Source organism: Cryptotermes secundus, unplaced genomic scaffold (assembly GCF_002891405.2).
Source record: "Cryptotermes secundus unplaced genomic scaffold, Csec_1.0 scaffold802, whole genome shotgun sequence".
Lineage (NCBI taxonomy): Eukaryota > Metazoa > Arthropoda > Insecta > Blattodea > Kalotermitidae > Cryptotermes > Cryptotermes secundus.
Window position 1 is genome coordinate 259849 of NW_019738887.1, and position 16096 is coordinate 275944.

At 40.5% G+C, this 16096-nt stretch overlaps 1 protein-coding gene across 2 annotated transcripts in view; it reads right to left on the reverse strand.

The window, feature by feature from the left end:
* The window catches only part of LOC111871275 (CDK5 regulatory subunit-associated protein 3), a 22232-nt gene extending 6931 nt beyond the window's left edge, over positions 1-15301 (reverse strand). Inside the window, exons 1-8 of one of the 2 annotated variants that reach the window (XM_023864255.2) lie at positions 15154-15301; positions 14846-15020; positions 14524-14762; positions 13508-13778; positions 10062-10183; positions 8177-8314; positions 6635-6778; positions 3251-3456 (exon numbers count right to left, since the gene is read on the reverse strand). In XM_023864255.2, the coding sequence (XP_023720023.1) occupies positions 3251-3456; positions 6635-6778; positions 8177-8314; positions 10062-10183; positions 13508-13778; positions 14524-14762; positions 14846-15020; positions 15154-15159 (1301 nt within the window). In that variant the 5' untranslated portion in view covers positions 15160-15301. Of the gene's footprint in view, positions 1-3250; positions 3457-6634; positions 6779-8137; positions 8315-10061; positions 10184-13507; positions 13779-14523; positions 14763-14845; positions 15021-15153 lie in introns of both variants that reach the window. The other variant, XM_023864254.2, reaches the window with a different exon arrangement.
* Between the last annotated feature and the right edge of the window lie 795 nt (positions 15302-16096).

The window sequence follows — 16096 nt, forward strand, 5'->3', positions numbered from 1 at the left end:
GCCGACGAAGATGATGGGTCTTCGTCGAAATCCATTTCTGAATCACTTTCCTCAACGCCACTCTCAGAATTGTCGGTAAAACAATCTGATTCGGAGTCATTTATGAGTTGAAAAATGTCTGAATCTTCCAAACGAGATGACGCCATGGTGAGCTGACAATATCACTGTTCTCGCTGCGAAACTTTGAAGCTGTATGACACTGCTTGGCTGTGCTTGGCCTTGAGAGTTGTGATAAACTAACCGAGCAGGGTCAAAACAGAGAACTTGTTGTGTATAAACAATCAACATTCTTATAAACAGAGAGATACACGCTCACATCTCTGCATACCGAAAGAAGGTACGTGTATAAGCTTCGAGACATGCAAGTCTAAACATGTCTACATAACCATCCGCTGTGTTGCCACATCTACATACAGCATTCTTAGTTCCAAGAACTGTATGAATTCTCGTAGACAGACGACAAATTTGGGAATTTTATACTTGGAATCAGTCTAAAAATTCTTACACATTTTATAAAGTCTGTAAATTACAATATCTGATTCTATATTCTTTCTAGAAAAAAAACAGTGTTTATTTGGTTCGTTTATCACAAAAATTGTAGAAATCACAGCAATTTTAGGAAATGATTACAGTTTTTATTGCTTTAAAATTGCGGGTATTTAAATCAAAGCCGTCCCGCTGCCATTACCGGAATTTAAAGGGCCGTCATTTAAAGGTTAACAAGAATTCAACTTGATTTTTCAAAAATATAAATATTTTGCATACCATGAAATATTCAGTATGACGTAGAAATCTATACAAATCATCATATATACCTCTCATTATGGCCCCATGTGGCCAAAACATGTAAATATATACAGTGGAACCTTCAACTTCAAACACAATCCGTTCCAGGAGATGGTTCAACTTCCAAGGCTTTCGACTTTCCTTATAAAATATGGTAAAGCGGACTTTAAAATATATATACATGGCACAATGAACACAATTCTCTTGGACTTTGCCCCTAATTCTAACTTTTTATATAAATATCATAACTTTTCAAAAATGGGTTCTATTTCCATCTTCAGGTGGACAGGATATGAATAAATTCCTATTCTTTTGGGCCCCCAGGTACAGGTGCTCTCATACCCTGCCTAGGGGCCCCACAGAGTATCAATTTCACTGTACCCTGTCTCTCAATAAATCAGGATGATAGACAAAGTTTGAAAGAAAATATAATATTAATAATTTACTTTATTAATATTTACTCCTTGTTTCAGTTTTATAAAACCTGTGTCAGGTGGATAATCAATAAGCCAAAAGAATAGAGATCAGTCACCTGGTGTTCAAACTGCCACCATATTTACAGTATTCAAAAAACATAAGTTTTCATATGAAGAGAAGATAGTTGAGTAAGCAGAGTAGACTACTGCCTGGAGGCAGCAGTACTCCACATATTCTGCAGGTAGAATAGAAATTTTTCCACTTTCTTACTTCATTGTCATCTGTTTACAAAAATAGATAATAGTGGGTTGTGGCCACTAAAGGGATTTTGGATTGATGACTGGATTTATTGACACCTTATGTGCTCAACTCGGGACTACAGGCAATATAGCGCTATTGCTGATCTACACACTACAAATCACTAGGACATGCTAAGTCTTCTCATCCTTCACCAGTGGTATCATGGCAACAGATTTATAATGGCCTCCCTCTGACTGCAGCACACATAAACTCTTCTTTGCACAGTGTAATTCCTTTCTTGCCATTTCTTCTCAATAACTCTGCCAACTGCCAACTTCGGAGACTCTCTCAAATTCTAATTCTAACTGCCTGAGATCCTCGTTATATAGCCACTGTGTGGCCCCAACTGAAAACTCTGTTTCCAGCAATACCCCTATTTTTGTGTTTACCAATGCATTGCTTAGAAATGGGTTCCTCTATTTTTGCATGTGTTCGCTTCCATGGGAATGTGTTTACCTAGCCGTTGCCTAGCAATGAACTATTCAAGGTTTCAGGCATCATGTCGCAATATTTTTAACGTTCTAAATTTGGTGAACGATTACTGCAGATCATCATAATTTCTGTAATTCTTTTCTGGTAGTAATTATCCATATGCAGATGCCTTTTATAAAACCAAATTATGCAGCAGAGTAAATGCTGTGATATTATGGATGAAAGCCAGAATAGTGGAATAAAAAGGAAGCAGCTATGCAACTGTGTGGTAAACATGTTTCTGCAGCAATGAATAAACACACAATAACAGAGGAACCATGCAAACAATGCTTCCTATGCAGCCAATGCTGAGGCAATATACTGAAGATGAACAGTTAGTAGTCGAGAGTGATTATTAATTTATGGTCATGAGTCCTGTGTGGGACAGAACCAAGAGTCACTGTGCTGGTGAGGGCCAACAGATATTTAGCAAGCAGGCAGTCCAGAGTCTTGAGATGCAGTGTTAGATGCCGCTACCAAGCAATGGCAAGTGAAGACAAAGTAGACTGAAAAGACTTACTGTTTACAGTAGTGATTTGTACAGTGTGTAGATCAGTGAAAGGTTTATTTTTAGTTACATGTTACAAACATTGAATAAATCCAACTGTCAATAAAAATGTGACAATATTAATGAAGTAAATTATTAATACTATATTTCTGTGGGGTGAAGATACACCTGAACACTTTGTCACAACCACACAAACATGATGCAACTTATGGAAAACCAATGGAATTGCCTAAAATGTTTTTGATACATCATTCACTCACTCACTCACTCATTCATGGAGCTGAGCCCTTCTTAAGAAGCTGCAGGTTGTGCAGCTACTCAAGAACTTTCCACCATTTTACGGAACCCGAAGGTTCATTACTGTGTTCAGAAGAGCCCTCCACTGGTCCCTACCCTGAGCCAGATCAATTCAATCCATGCCATCCCATCCTATCTCTCTCTCTCACTCGTGGAGCTGAGCCCTTTTGAAGGAGCTGCCAATTCTGCAGCACCTCAACAATTTCCGGGCATTTTATGGAACCTGAAGGTTCATTACCATGTACAAAAGAGCCCTCCACTGGTCCCTATCCCAAGTTAGATCAATCCAATTGATACCATCCCATTCTATCTCTCTAAGATGATATTTTAATATTGTCCACCCACCTATGCCTTGGTCTTCCCAGTGGTCTCTTTCCTTCTGGCTTTCCCACCAATATCCTATACACATTCCTCGTCTTCCTCATTCGTCCTATCTCTCTCACTGTCAACTAAATTTAAAACTAAGTTTACCTGGGTGAGTTCTTGATATTATATAAGTGCTGTGATCTTGAATCTGTAATCTCACTGATGACAGCCTGGACTTGGTTTAACATAGCCGAGATGCTCTGAGTTGTCTGAAGCTGCAGAACAGGGGGCCCAGCCTGCAGCTGACTCAGTGTTAGCAGATTGCTAGGCCCTTGCATTTCACACAGGCGAACCTTCAGGAATGACTCCAACTGCACATACAGCATCATTTATAACTATGCTTTAGTTTCATAAATTATAGCTGTGTCTTACAACTTTATATTTCCTTCAATAAACTATTATTTCGACACTGTCCACTGGCTTTAGTTTTTTCATACAAGTTTTGGAAACTCGATCTGTTTCCATAATCAGGTGTAAGGAAAGGTTCCTGTGCAGTTGGGCCCATCAGAAAGCTCTGGACCCCACACCTAACGCACTGATGACTGAAACAGATCCATTTTCAGCAGCAGTGTGTTCGCAACAACTCACAATGATGGACTATGTCACCACCGTCAGGAACCTTTGGAACCTTTTTATTTCCTATTTTGTTTTAAAATATCCTCCACTTACCTTATAAATAAATATTATTGATTTTCAATTCTTCCTTCAAGTTACAAAAGTAATATGCTCAGAACTGGCAAACAACATACATCTTCAACAATTAAATACAGGGAGGGATCAGGAAATAGGTCACACATAGATACAGAACATGTGATATTCAAACCTGGAACAAGAACACTTATTTCTCGATATACCTTCCACCAACATTGATACCCCTGTCCCATCACTTTATCAGTGTGTCGAATCTTGCAACACAGAAGTCTTCCAACTGTTGTCTCATCCACTTCTGCACCTCTGTTTCAACCTCACTGTCATCAGCAAAACGTCTGCCACACAGTTGTGAACCACTTTATGCAACAAATATTTTCTCCATAAGCAGGAAACATTTCTTTATGAATGTCCTTTTCAATGAATTTTGCCCACAAAAAGAAACACTCAACAGGCTATTGCTCTTCAGTAGTATAGTCTTCAAATACGGTCACCATTTTTACTACTGAAACCAGCCTCTGAACATGTGCATGTGAGTCTCGTACCTAGTCTGTCATGAAGCTGGACTGTGCTGTTACCTAGTGATGATACACACAGAAAACCTATTACATCCATTTGTGACCTACTTACTGACTCTCTTGTATCTTGTTTTAAAACAGCATCCATTTACCTTATAAATAAATATTCTTTTTTAATTCTTCCTTGAAGTTACAAAAGTAATATGTCCAACACTGTCAAACAACATACAACATCTCCAGTGATTAATTAAGTTAATAAAACTCCAAAATTAATACATAAATATTTATAATTAAATATCTCAACTTCAGTTATTCAGTATAGAGGGGGTGGGTTTACCCATGCACCACGACTAATAGTTTATTGTACGTCCCCCTTTAATTTCTACTGTCGCCATACCCTACCGATACTGGTGCCCGCTACCTCCCCTTTCTGCCAGCAAGGTCGGCCCTCTACTGGCAGTGGTACCCAGTAACTTCCCTATCTACAGGAGGCATTGGAAACTACTTGGGCGGGAAACTTTTGCTAATTTTGCTCAGAGGTCTCCTAGAGACATGAGGATCTTTTACGTGCCGTAAATCTATGACACGGGACCCACGGCTTAAAGTCCCTCCCGGAGGACTTGTTCCCTGAATTTTTCCGCCCTTAAAAATTCCACGACCTCTGCCGGGTTTGAACCCGTGTACCTTGAGTCATGAGGTGGGAATGTTACCCCTAGACTATGGAGGCCGCTATATCTCAACTTACTGCTATTCATAGGGTTTATGACAGTAAAACAGACAATATCAAAATAAACATTACTTTGATACAAAGCATGAGAGAATCAAATGACAGCAAACTGAACTGGTTGCAGAACCAGAGCCAATCAAGGAGAATAAAACAATAGGAGATATGAATTAGGAGTCAGAAGATCAGGTACAGCCACACTGTCTGTATAGGATCCGATGGTCTCACAAGTTCATGCTGGTTTCTTGCTTGGCTTACTTCTGACCCCTGAAGACAGGGGGTAACACGTTCAACAGACTACGCAGCACTATATCCCAGAAGACAGAACTCTGATTACTCCAACTCTAGGATCGCAGTTTCAATTCCTTCTCAGAGCATGATGTATGCCTGTTTGCTTTGGCATTTGTGTAGGTAGAGGCCCTGCAATGGTCTGACCCCCATGTAGAAGGATTCTATGACATGTGTACAAAGATCCATAGTTTCAGTGGTCCAATACGATACAAGCTATCCTGATGCAACAGAAGAAAGTTCCTCATCTCGTAGGATAACACTGACTAATGCTTCCACCCGTCCATTTATATATTCGCCTCCAGCCTCTTGCCTACATCAGACAGCCAGAAGAACTTTCACCTAGTGAAGATTATCTCATGGTTATCACTACCAACATTTGTGTGAACATGATGGCTAGATGACTTGAGGGGGAATCATAACAGCTGAAGGGAAATGTGCGGGTGGGGTCTATTGATGGGATTTGTTTCCATATGTATTGTGGAATATTTGTTCAAAGCAAGAACTGTGGAGCCAGAGAAACAGCTGCTGCGCAGAAAACGGCTCTGAAACATTTGTTTCCAGGCAAAAGTCGTGAAACAAACCATGAAAGACGTCCATTGATAGGCAACAGATTCTAATGCAACAGCTGGACTACAACAATAAAAGAACTGTATTTTCTATGTAGCCTATGTTGGGATGTTAGAAGCAAGAGACAAGGTTAGAGCTTGGTCAGTTAGGCTATGAAGAGAAGACAGTTGGAGCAAGAATGCTCAGTTTGAAAGGAGTTCCCTTTCAAAGGGAGTCGGCACGGAAGCTGAAGAATCTTCACTGTTAGAAGCCGTTACCAGGAAACATCTAGCAACAAACTGAGAACACTACTGTGTGTGTAACAGTGATTTTTGTGTTAAAGTGGTCAATAAAATCCATATGCAATCCAAAATCCTGTCGATTGTCACCTACGCACGTGAGAGTATTATACTTCATTCGGAGTTTATTTAATGACACTGTTAGTAGATCATAGTAGATGCAGAGTCAATAATGAATTGGAAAAGATGTGAAAGCAAGCCCAATTTCAAAATAATGTCCTGGTATGTCTGGAGGGATTGAGAAAAACAGTGAGAATCTCAGAACGGTTGGCATCCCAGCTCCGATTCGTACTGAGACATTCATGAATACAAGCTAGGAGCATTGAACAGACTTCCTCGGTGGCCTCAGCATAGCCCTGCACATCTCCCACAGCACCACTCATGATACTGTAGTTCCTCAGCGGGAGACGCTGGCAGACAGGATGCATGACAGTGTGGTGCATCACTGCCACCATGACTTTACCTCACTCAGATCATCAATGAACAAGTTTCTTGTGGTTTGGTTGTCCAAAAGGGTCAGCGCCTCCACGTCTCTGGCGATTCCACCTTCAGTCCCTGAACACTCCACCACGATTCCAGACTCCTCTAGAGAAATGTTGAAATCAATCTGCAAAAACAGTGACCATTGTAAGAGAATGCTGTATGTATCAATTTCATATGCTTTCATTGCATTACTTTTAGCACCAAAATTATCTGAATCCACCATCCTTTGCATAATTGTATCGTGATTTACTGAGTACCTGTTAATCTCATGGCAGGACCCTACCACTCGTGGCCATGCAAGACTTCAGTTGGTCGGTCAGTGGAGTCTATATTGCAATATATTGTGATGTATTTGCACTATGCAGGACACCCCCTCCCCCGCCAGCGGTGAGGTAACACCTTCAGAGCGTTGCCATTGCTACAGTAATAGGCCAGTCAACACCCCGCCCCCTCCTGTGGTGACGTGACCAAGGGATGCCACGGTTGCTATGCAACCATAAACAACTCCCGACAGTGTTGCTAGGCTATCGGCAAACACAGCGTCAGGCAACAGCGGTACCTATCACGTAACTGCTTTCTGTCTTGTCCGTGCCAAGGCTAAATAAGGAGCAGCGGACACTATTCAAAGTCAGTCAGTAGTTAGTAGTGAGTGATTGGTTAGTGAGTAGTGAGTATTGAGCCAGTTACTAGAGAAAGAGTAATCAGTTAATTGCAGTCTAGCATTTGTGATACTGCCAATAGCAGTAAGTTGAGATTGTAAATTGTGTGATTGTAAGAGCGAGTGGAATAAATTCGCTATATCAAATAAGGCATGAAGTTATGTGTCGCTCGTTATACACCCAACATGTGACAATTTGGTGTCAGGATTGGTTTACAAACTTAAAACACGCGACAATTTCGTCAGAGTTCATCGACTGAAGCGATTATTTAACTGAACAATGAAGTGTGTATTTATAGCACTGCCCACAAAAATGGACTCACTTCAAATAATGGAACTCCTGCTGAAAAAAATGAGGGCCTGGGGAGAAAAGTTGGAATATAGCAGCAGTCGTGGAAAGAAGAACCGGACACGTGATCAGACGAGCTTGTGTGTAATAATCAGTGATAGTTATGATAACTGAGAAGGTATTGGGAGTGAGTAATTAAGTTGCACTTGTATAGCTCCTGCATTATAAATACGTTAAGACTACTGAGGACAGAGTGAATAGAATAGTGCGTAGGGTTTGTAAATTGTGTAAACCTATAACAGTGTTATAATTAATTGTAGCCAAGACTTGTAGGTGGTTAAATAAACCAATTAACAATCTGAACGGCATCTTCAGTGGCAAATCACGTTACAATATGTTATGGAGGTCAGGAAAAGCTGAGGAAAGTAACCTACTTCTTACGTTTCTTATGGTAGAAGTTGATTTGCACAATTTCATTCCACCTCACATCATCATGCAAACATGTATGTAACCAGAACATTAATGAGAGGACTCACTGTATTCTGTGAACTTTCCAAGTCCTGGAAACAAAATACCTCATTTCCAACAGTACTAATGCCCCAGTCAATTTCTCCTTCTTCTATGGTGACTCCACTAGACTGAAATCCAGCAGTGTTGTCACTGTCAAGGCTTCCAAAGTCAATGACACTTTCACTGCCATCTCCAAAATCAATCTGGAAGAACCAATCGCAATAAGCATGCTCACAGGTACAAATTAGGAGGCATGATGTCTCACTCAGCACAGAAACTAGGCTACAAAGCATATAACTACAAAATTTCAGACCAATTCCCAGAAAGGGCACCCAAACTAGCTCTTGAGGCCAAGCTAGCCTCCTATTCTTTTCCCTGAGGTATAGAAGTGAGGGCATTAGCCATTTGCCTCCATCTAGCCCCCCCCCCAAAGATTAAAAATGCATACATCTTCATGGAATGATGTTTAATTAAGCCCGGATTACACAATCAACAACGGCACTGGCAAATTAAACACTTCCTCAGTGCACAGTTTCCTTAGCATCTGACTTCACACTAACACAAGAGCAAGTAACAGCTGTCAAATCATATAATCACAATACAAACATATTACTGGCTTATTTCTTTATACCTTCATAGGTCTTAAGCAGTACCTTACTTAGCTCATACATACATTTGGCATGGCTTTCAACTATTCAGATGGGAACACTGTTTATCAAAAAAAATTGTGCATTTCATGTCCTACAGCTACATTTTATCACAGAAGGCAGGACACAGACTGGGGGTTGAGATGTAAGAGAAAGGACATGCATTACATTACAAGCCTGAATGTCACAGGTTCAATTCCTGATAAGGTCATCAGATTTTTCAGCCACATGATGGCCCTGAGGTCGACTCAGCCACAAACAGAAAAGAGTACCAGGAATCTTCCTGAGAGTAAAAGGGCAGCCAGCACATAAGGCTGACAACCTCACAGCTATCTGTGAGCCGACTGTCTAGAAAATGTGGGAGCCTTGACGTCCTACAACCTTATGGACCTCCACAACCGGTTGTAGGAATAGCTTTAATTAACTTCACTGCAATCTGTGAGCCAAATGTCAAGAGAAAATGTGGGAGGCTAAACCTTTCAACTCTATTGATCTCCACGGCCTGTTACAGGGATAATAGCTTTTCCCTTTTTTTTTTTTTTTTTAAAGAGAGAGGACATAATAAGACGAGGCGCTTCAGAATCTGTGCTCTTCACCAAATATTGTTAGGATGATCAAATCAAGGAGGATGAGATGGGGGCAGGACAGATAGTATGCATCGGAAAATTTTCATCTTAAAACTTGAAGACAAGACACTACTTGAGAGACCTATATATAGACAGGAGAAATATTAAAGGAATGTTAAAAGAGCTGTGGGGATGAAAACTGCAATCATGGTCTTCAGGACAGACACTAGTGGCAGGCTATGTGATCACACTCACACACTATCAGGTTCCGCAAAAGGTGGAAAGTTGATTGCCTGTGTGACAACTGGCTCAAGACAGCCTCTGGTCTGTGAAGTTAGTTGTCGTAAAAGTAAGTAAAGTAAAGGTATCCTGTAACAGGCCGTGGAGGTCCATAGGGTTGTGCGATGTTGAGGCTCCCACATTTTCTAGACAATTGGCTCACAGATGGCGGTGAGATTGTCAGCCTTACATGCCGGCCGCCCTTTACCCCCAAGAACATTTCAGGAATATTAGGCACTCATTTCTGTTAGAGGCTGAGTCAACCCCAGCCCCCAGCATGGCTAGGATCATTAGATCAATAGAAAAAAAAATCCAATGACCTCATCGGGACTTGCACCCACAACCTTCCGGCTTGTAGCATAGTGCCTCAACCAATTACGCTACCATGTGCCCCTACAGTTAGTTGTCTTAAAAACGATAATCTGTAGATTTTCACACAAGCAAACAATCATACTCACAGCATTATCATCTGCATGTGCATTGTCAGTTTCATATTCAAATCTGATGTTCAACGGCGGTTCTTCAATCTTCAGAGGTGGCTCCCCATACTTCCATTCGTATGTCGTCACATTACCATGCTCTGTGAGTCAAAGCGTTCATAAAATTAACAGCAACATGTATATAACTGCATAATTGATATTGTTTTATGTGGAAGGCAGTTTTAGATGCAATTCACTCGTTTCTCATAATCATCTCAATACCGAGGCCAAAGAAACAAGTACCATGGCTTGAACCCCCTCTCCATATCTCCCTGCAGCTTCTATGCTTCCCCCTCCACCATACTTCCCTATATTCCCCTGCACTCATCTAGATATTCTGTCCCCATAAATGTTAACAATGACAACATGATAACCTTTACTATACCCAGACCACAGACCCAAGTCCCATGGATTCGTCCCTCTACATCTTGCTTCAATTCCAAGTTTCACTTTTTCAATATGCATACTTACATATTAACCAAGCGGCCTCCGTAGTCTAGAGGTAACGTTCCCACCTCATGACTCGTGGTACGCGGGTTCAAACCCAGCAGAGGTCATGGAATTTTTAAGGGCGGAAAAATTCAGGGAACAAGTCCTCCGGGAGGGACTTTAAGCCGTGGGTCCCGTGTTGTAGCTTTACGGCACATAAAAGAACCTCATATCTCCAAAGGAGGTCGCTGAGCCAAATTCAAGGGCGTTTTCCGCCCAACAGCAGTCTCTAATACCTCTGGTAGACGGGGAAACATTATAGATACCTCTCAGCTAGCAGAGCTGGTCTCGCTGGCTGGGCGGGACTGATGGTAAGCACCAGTACCGGTAGGCTATAGAGACTGGTAGAAATCATAGAGGGAAACACAATGGACCAATACAGGTCTCAGTGCATGGGGAAACCCACCCTCTCTAATAACTAACTAACTACATATTAACCACTGACCACTATATGCACCACCTGCTATAATATAATGTCATGTGTTAGGGTGACTCTGAATGGGCTTTTGAATTGGATATTGGATTTATTGACCGACTCATGACTTGTGACTATACATTACACATTACTGTCACACACAGACTAGAGTCCTCAGTCTATTAGTCTCCACTACCCGCTTCTAGGCAATGGACTTTAGCACAATAATTATAACAGTCTGGCTGAATTACACACTCCAAAATCACTGTAACTACAACACATATAAAATCTTCTCTTCACAGCCTGACTTTCAACTGAGCATTCAACTCACTGCTCCAAACTATCCCGGTCATAACATCTCGGCACGGACCGCACAGAAGACACCATTCCTCTGTTGCTTATTAAGAAACTGCTGCCTAGCAATGGACATTGTCCTGCTGTTTGTTCTGCAGCTATCACCTAGAAACGAATGATGTATCACAGCCATTTGCCAGCAATGGCTGTTTCTCTGGTTCCACAATTCTTGCTTTGAGCCAATATGCCACAATACTAAAACTCTGCATTCTGCCCACACAGTATATCTGTGTGTTTTGTGTCATTCCCACAATAAGCAGCAACTGGATCCCTACACAACTTGAGACTCAGACCTGAGAAAGACTGCACTGACAAGGACCACCAGCAACTGTAAACAACCGATCCTCTTGTCAGAGAGGATGTTACACGAGAAATATAACCACAAGTATTCAATTAAAAGAAAATACTGGCTGTGGGTCTCAAGGGGCTTGTCACCAAGCCAAATTGATTGGCAGTAAACCACCAATACTAAAGTAAATTTGACTCTGACTCAGTCCTTAAAGGGTTACTAGATGACTGAAGTAATTTAAAATTTAGAGCCATATCATGAGTCACGTTAGCAGTGCCAACCATCAAAGTTTATCCATAAGACTAAAATCCAAACATCGCCCTTAGAATTTGCCTCAAATAAAAAGTCCACAAGGTAGGCTATTGATTTTGTTTTTGAAAACAAATGTTCTTCTTCACTAAAAGATAAGACAGTATCCATTTCCTTTTGGGTGAAAACTTGGGTCACCCCTACTAAATATTTGTAAGGCTGGCACTGCTAACATGGTAGATAATAGGGCAGTAACTTTTAAAGTTACTTAAGTAAATCAATAACTTGTAAGAGCTCAATATATATTGTGGCTTATTTGCTCCATGCAAGAACTGTTGAGCCACAGAAACAGCCATTGCTACGAAATACACACACTCAACAGAACAACAGGGTTATGCAACCCGTTTCTAGGCAAGAGCACCAACGTTTGCTTTCTGTCCATACAGCCTGCGCATGTTCGATGACATCACACAATACAGGGGCTGTGTTTTCTGTGTGGTCCATGTGGAGCCTATATAACAAGGATCTGTTGGAGCTTAGATAAGTTCAGTCAAGAGAATGGGAATACAATGGCACACAGCAGTTCATAGTTGAAGAAGAATTAGAAGTCCGCCTGTGAAGACTTAGCGTGTGATTAGAAGATTTAGACACAGCGAGACAGTTTTAATTCTGTTACAAGAAGACGACTAGTGAAGACTGAGAATCCTAGTGCATGTGTAACAGTGAACTGAAAATTGTGTAAATCAGCGATGATGCTGTATTAATTGTAACTAAGAGAGACTGTAACCCAAGTGCCATTAAATCCAATGATCCAGTCTAGAACCTGTTATTCCATATTTCAGCATCCTGTTGCAAATCTTTAACCAAATGTCTATGTATCCACAGTCCATCAATAATGCAACAATTGTTTATTCACCATTTAACTTAACACAACATGTTTTGGCCATAGATGGCCATCTTCAGGTGTTTTAATGTGTCCAGGTGTTACACTGTTCTGAAGTGCGCTAAAATCACGTGCTGCAGTCCACTTAAAAATAACATAAATAATTACTTAAAATCTATTAAAATTTTCCATAAAATCCTATTCCACCTCATAAGAGGCGTCATCCACTTGTTTAGAGCTATGTAACATTCCAAAAGGTTTGTTTCTGCAGCTTGTTTTTCTGTTCATTAGCCCGTTGCTATGTCTGCATATTACAGATTACAGATGTTATTTTTAAGTGGACTGCAGTGCGCAGTTTTAGCGCACTTCAGAACAGTGTAACAGTTGGACGTATTAAAACACCCGAAGATGGCCATCTAATGGCCGAAACATGTTAAGTGTTAAATGGTGAATTAACGATTTTTGCATTATTGACGGACAGTGGATATATACATGTTTGGCTAGAACCTGTTATTCATCACACGTACCACTTTACATGTGTCAATATCATGGTTAGGAGAATGTGGCTTCCTAGAAACCTGAGTGTAATCCTGAAGACCCTGTATATCTGAGGCTCCATGCTTCTCTCCAAACAGTTGGATACCTACCTACGCACATTTGTGGCATCCCTGAGGCACCTGGGTTTGAGAAGGAAGGAAAGAGGTAATATGGCTGCAAAATATTAACTAATAAAAAAATATACTTACCAATCATATACTTGAGGAGAGCGACACAACCACCTGGGTGTTCCTTGCCAAAAATGAACTTCACAAACTCTGTGTAGAATTCCACAGCCTGAGCCAACGTCTTGACGCTGTCCGCAAGTTTACTGTAGATGTCAGGCAATTCAGCTATCAGGCTTACAAGCTCACGCTTGATCTTCTGACCTTGGATTCCCAGCTGCTTGCATAATGTTTGGAATTCCCCTCGAACAACATTGCTTGCCTTCAAGTACTCTGCTTCCTTTTTGTCACATTCCTTATCAGCAGAAGAGAGCACAGTTTAATTCTATTTATGTTCACTGATTCATATAAAATCTGGCATGTAGAGCGTGATTCTTTTGCCTAAGACTTCAAACTGCATATAATTTTCTAATTAGTGAATATAATAACATTAAACTCTTACATACATTACAAAGTACACAGGGCATATTGTGGCATGCAAACCCATTGCTTAGAAAGCGACCATAAAATAAGCAACCATACAACGATCGTTACTAGGCAGCAGCCCATAAACAGCAACAGAGAAACGGAGTTTTCTGTGCAGCCTGTGCCGATATGTTACAAGCAAGGCAAGTTAGCGAGTCAGTCGGTGAGTTAGTTAGACAACCAATGGAGTTCAGTCATTATAAGCTGTTGCTATGAGAAGCTGCTAGCTGAGGCCAGGGACAGTTTGGGAACCCTGAGGAAGAGGAACGTCTCTCATTGGAAGCCACAACCAAGGGACTTCTTTACCCTTTACATGTGACAAAACACCTCATAACTTGGACTTGAACTGGTATATTTTTGTACAAAGAGCAGAACATTCTTTTAAAAAAACCCTTAACTAACACTTACTGAATTTCATTTTCAGACACATTTTCAAAAAGCAGGGATGTGCTGTACTATAGCACTTCATTTTGAAACCAACTGAATTCAGGCCTCCTGGAACATTATATAACTTCAATACTAACACTAAATTGAAACATTTTACTTATGGTCTAGAAACTTAAAATGAACCTTACCACCTGCAGCTGCTCACATTTAGCAATCTGTTTTTTCAAACTTGGGACTTCATAATTGACATTCCGTATAAGCATCTGAGCTGCCTCAGCAAGGTATACATTTTCCTTTTCATAAAGACGTACAATTTCTTGCCAGTCTTTCATTCTCTGTGATCCATATGATCCAAAAATGTTTTTACTGTTAGCTTCAGTTTCTTTCAGGATTTCAATAATTTTCAGGCAATGAAAATAGTTTATATCTGCAACAAAATCCCAAAACCTATTAACTCCGTAACTACAATAAGTATATCTGACACAACTAAATTAAATGTAGTAAACTTACAGATTCCAGACAACAGTTTTGTTATGCCTTCATGGACAGGCATATCTTGAATGGCATTGTTAATTTTCTCTCTTATAGTTAAAATTTGCGTCTGCCACTCTCGGCTGCAATGTCTGCGACTGATTAACCAGTCAGACAACTTATTGGTATGAATGTCAATTGGCACGAACTGTTCCTGAAGAAGAAAATATGAAAGGCTTTGGGTTAACATTTCTAATTTTAACCACACTGAACCGTACGGTCTCATAAAATTTTTGTTCACTGCAAACGTGTGTATTAAAAAAAGTTATCTGATTATATTTATATACCTGCATTCCGTTGCTAAAAGAATTAAATTACTAATTATACAAAACCAAACAAATTTCCGATGTTTCCGTGCTCAATCTATACGTGTCACCCACATCACAGGTTAGATCATGAACCACACCATTGCACACGATCACACACGATTGTGCCAACAGAAGCCTACCACAGCCCAGTACTGCCAACACACATCAAGACGATCAAGACGATCAAGACTATTAGGGACTGCCGACCACAGCTTGCGCTGTAAGAGTATGTACTAAGAAAATAATCCATCGACACACGTACGTGTTAAGTAATCACTAGGGCCCGGATTTTGATGACCTAAGAGTGTTTTAAAAATGACCGAAAAATCCAGAAAAATGATCTGAAAGTTAAAAAACGACCTAAAAATGTATCATGTCATAGAAAATCTACTAACGGTTTTAAAATGTATTTGTAATCTTTATTAACACTGTGAACTCAACGTTACCCTTTTCAGTTCGTCCTCGTTTTTATATTGAAAATTAAGCAATATGTAGTTTAATTTGAAGCTAAATGTTTTAATACGATTTTTTCTACCGCGTTGGAATGCTAATCAAATGAACATATAAAGTAAAGTAAAGTAAAGTTATCCCTGTAACAAACCATGGAGGCCCATTGGGTTGTGTGATGTTGAGGTTCCCACATTTTCTACACAATCAGCTCCTAGATGGTGGCAAGGCTGTCAGCCCTACGTGCCAACCTCCCTTTACCCCCATGAATGTTCCTGGTACTCATTTCTGTTAGAGGCTGAGTTGACCCCAGGGCCATAGTGCAGTCAGAAGGATTAGGTCAACATAAAAAAAATCCAATGACCTCATCGGGACTTGAATCCAACTCGAAATATTTGTCACTAATCAAATTCGTTTGCACAGAACTTGGAAAGGCCACAGTGTGAGTGACCGCTGTCATACCCTGCTGCCAGCT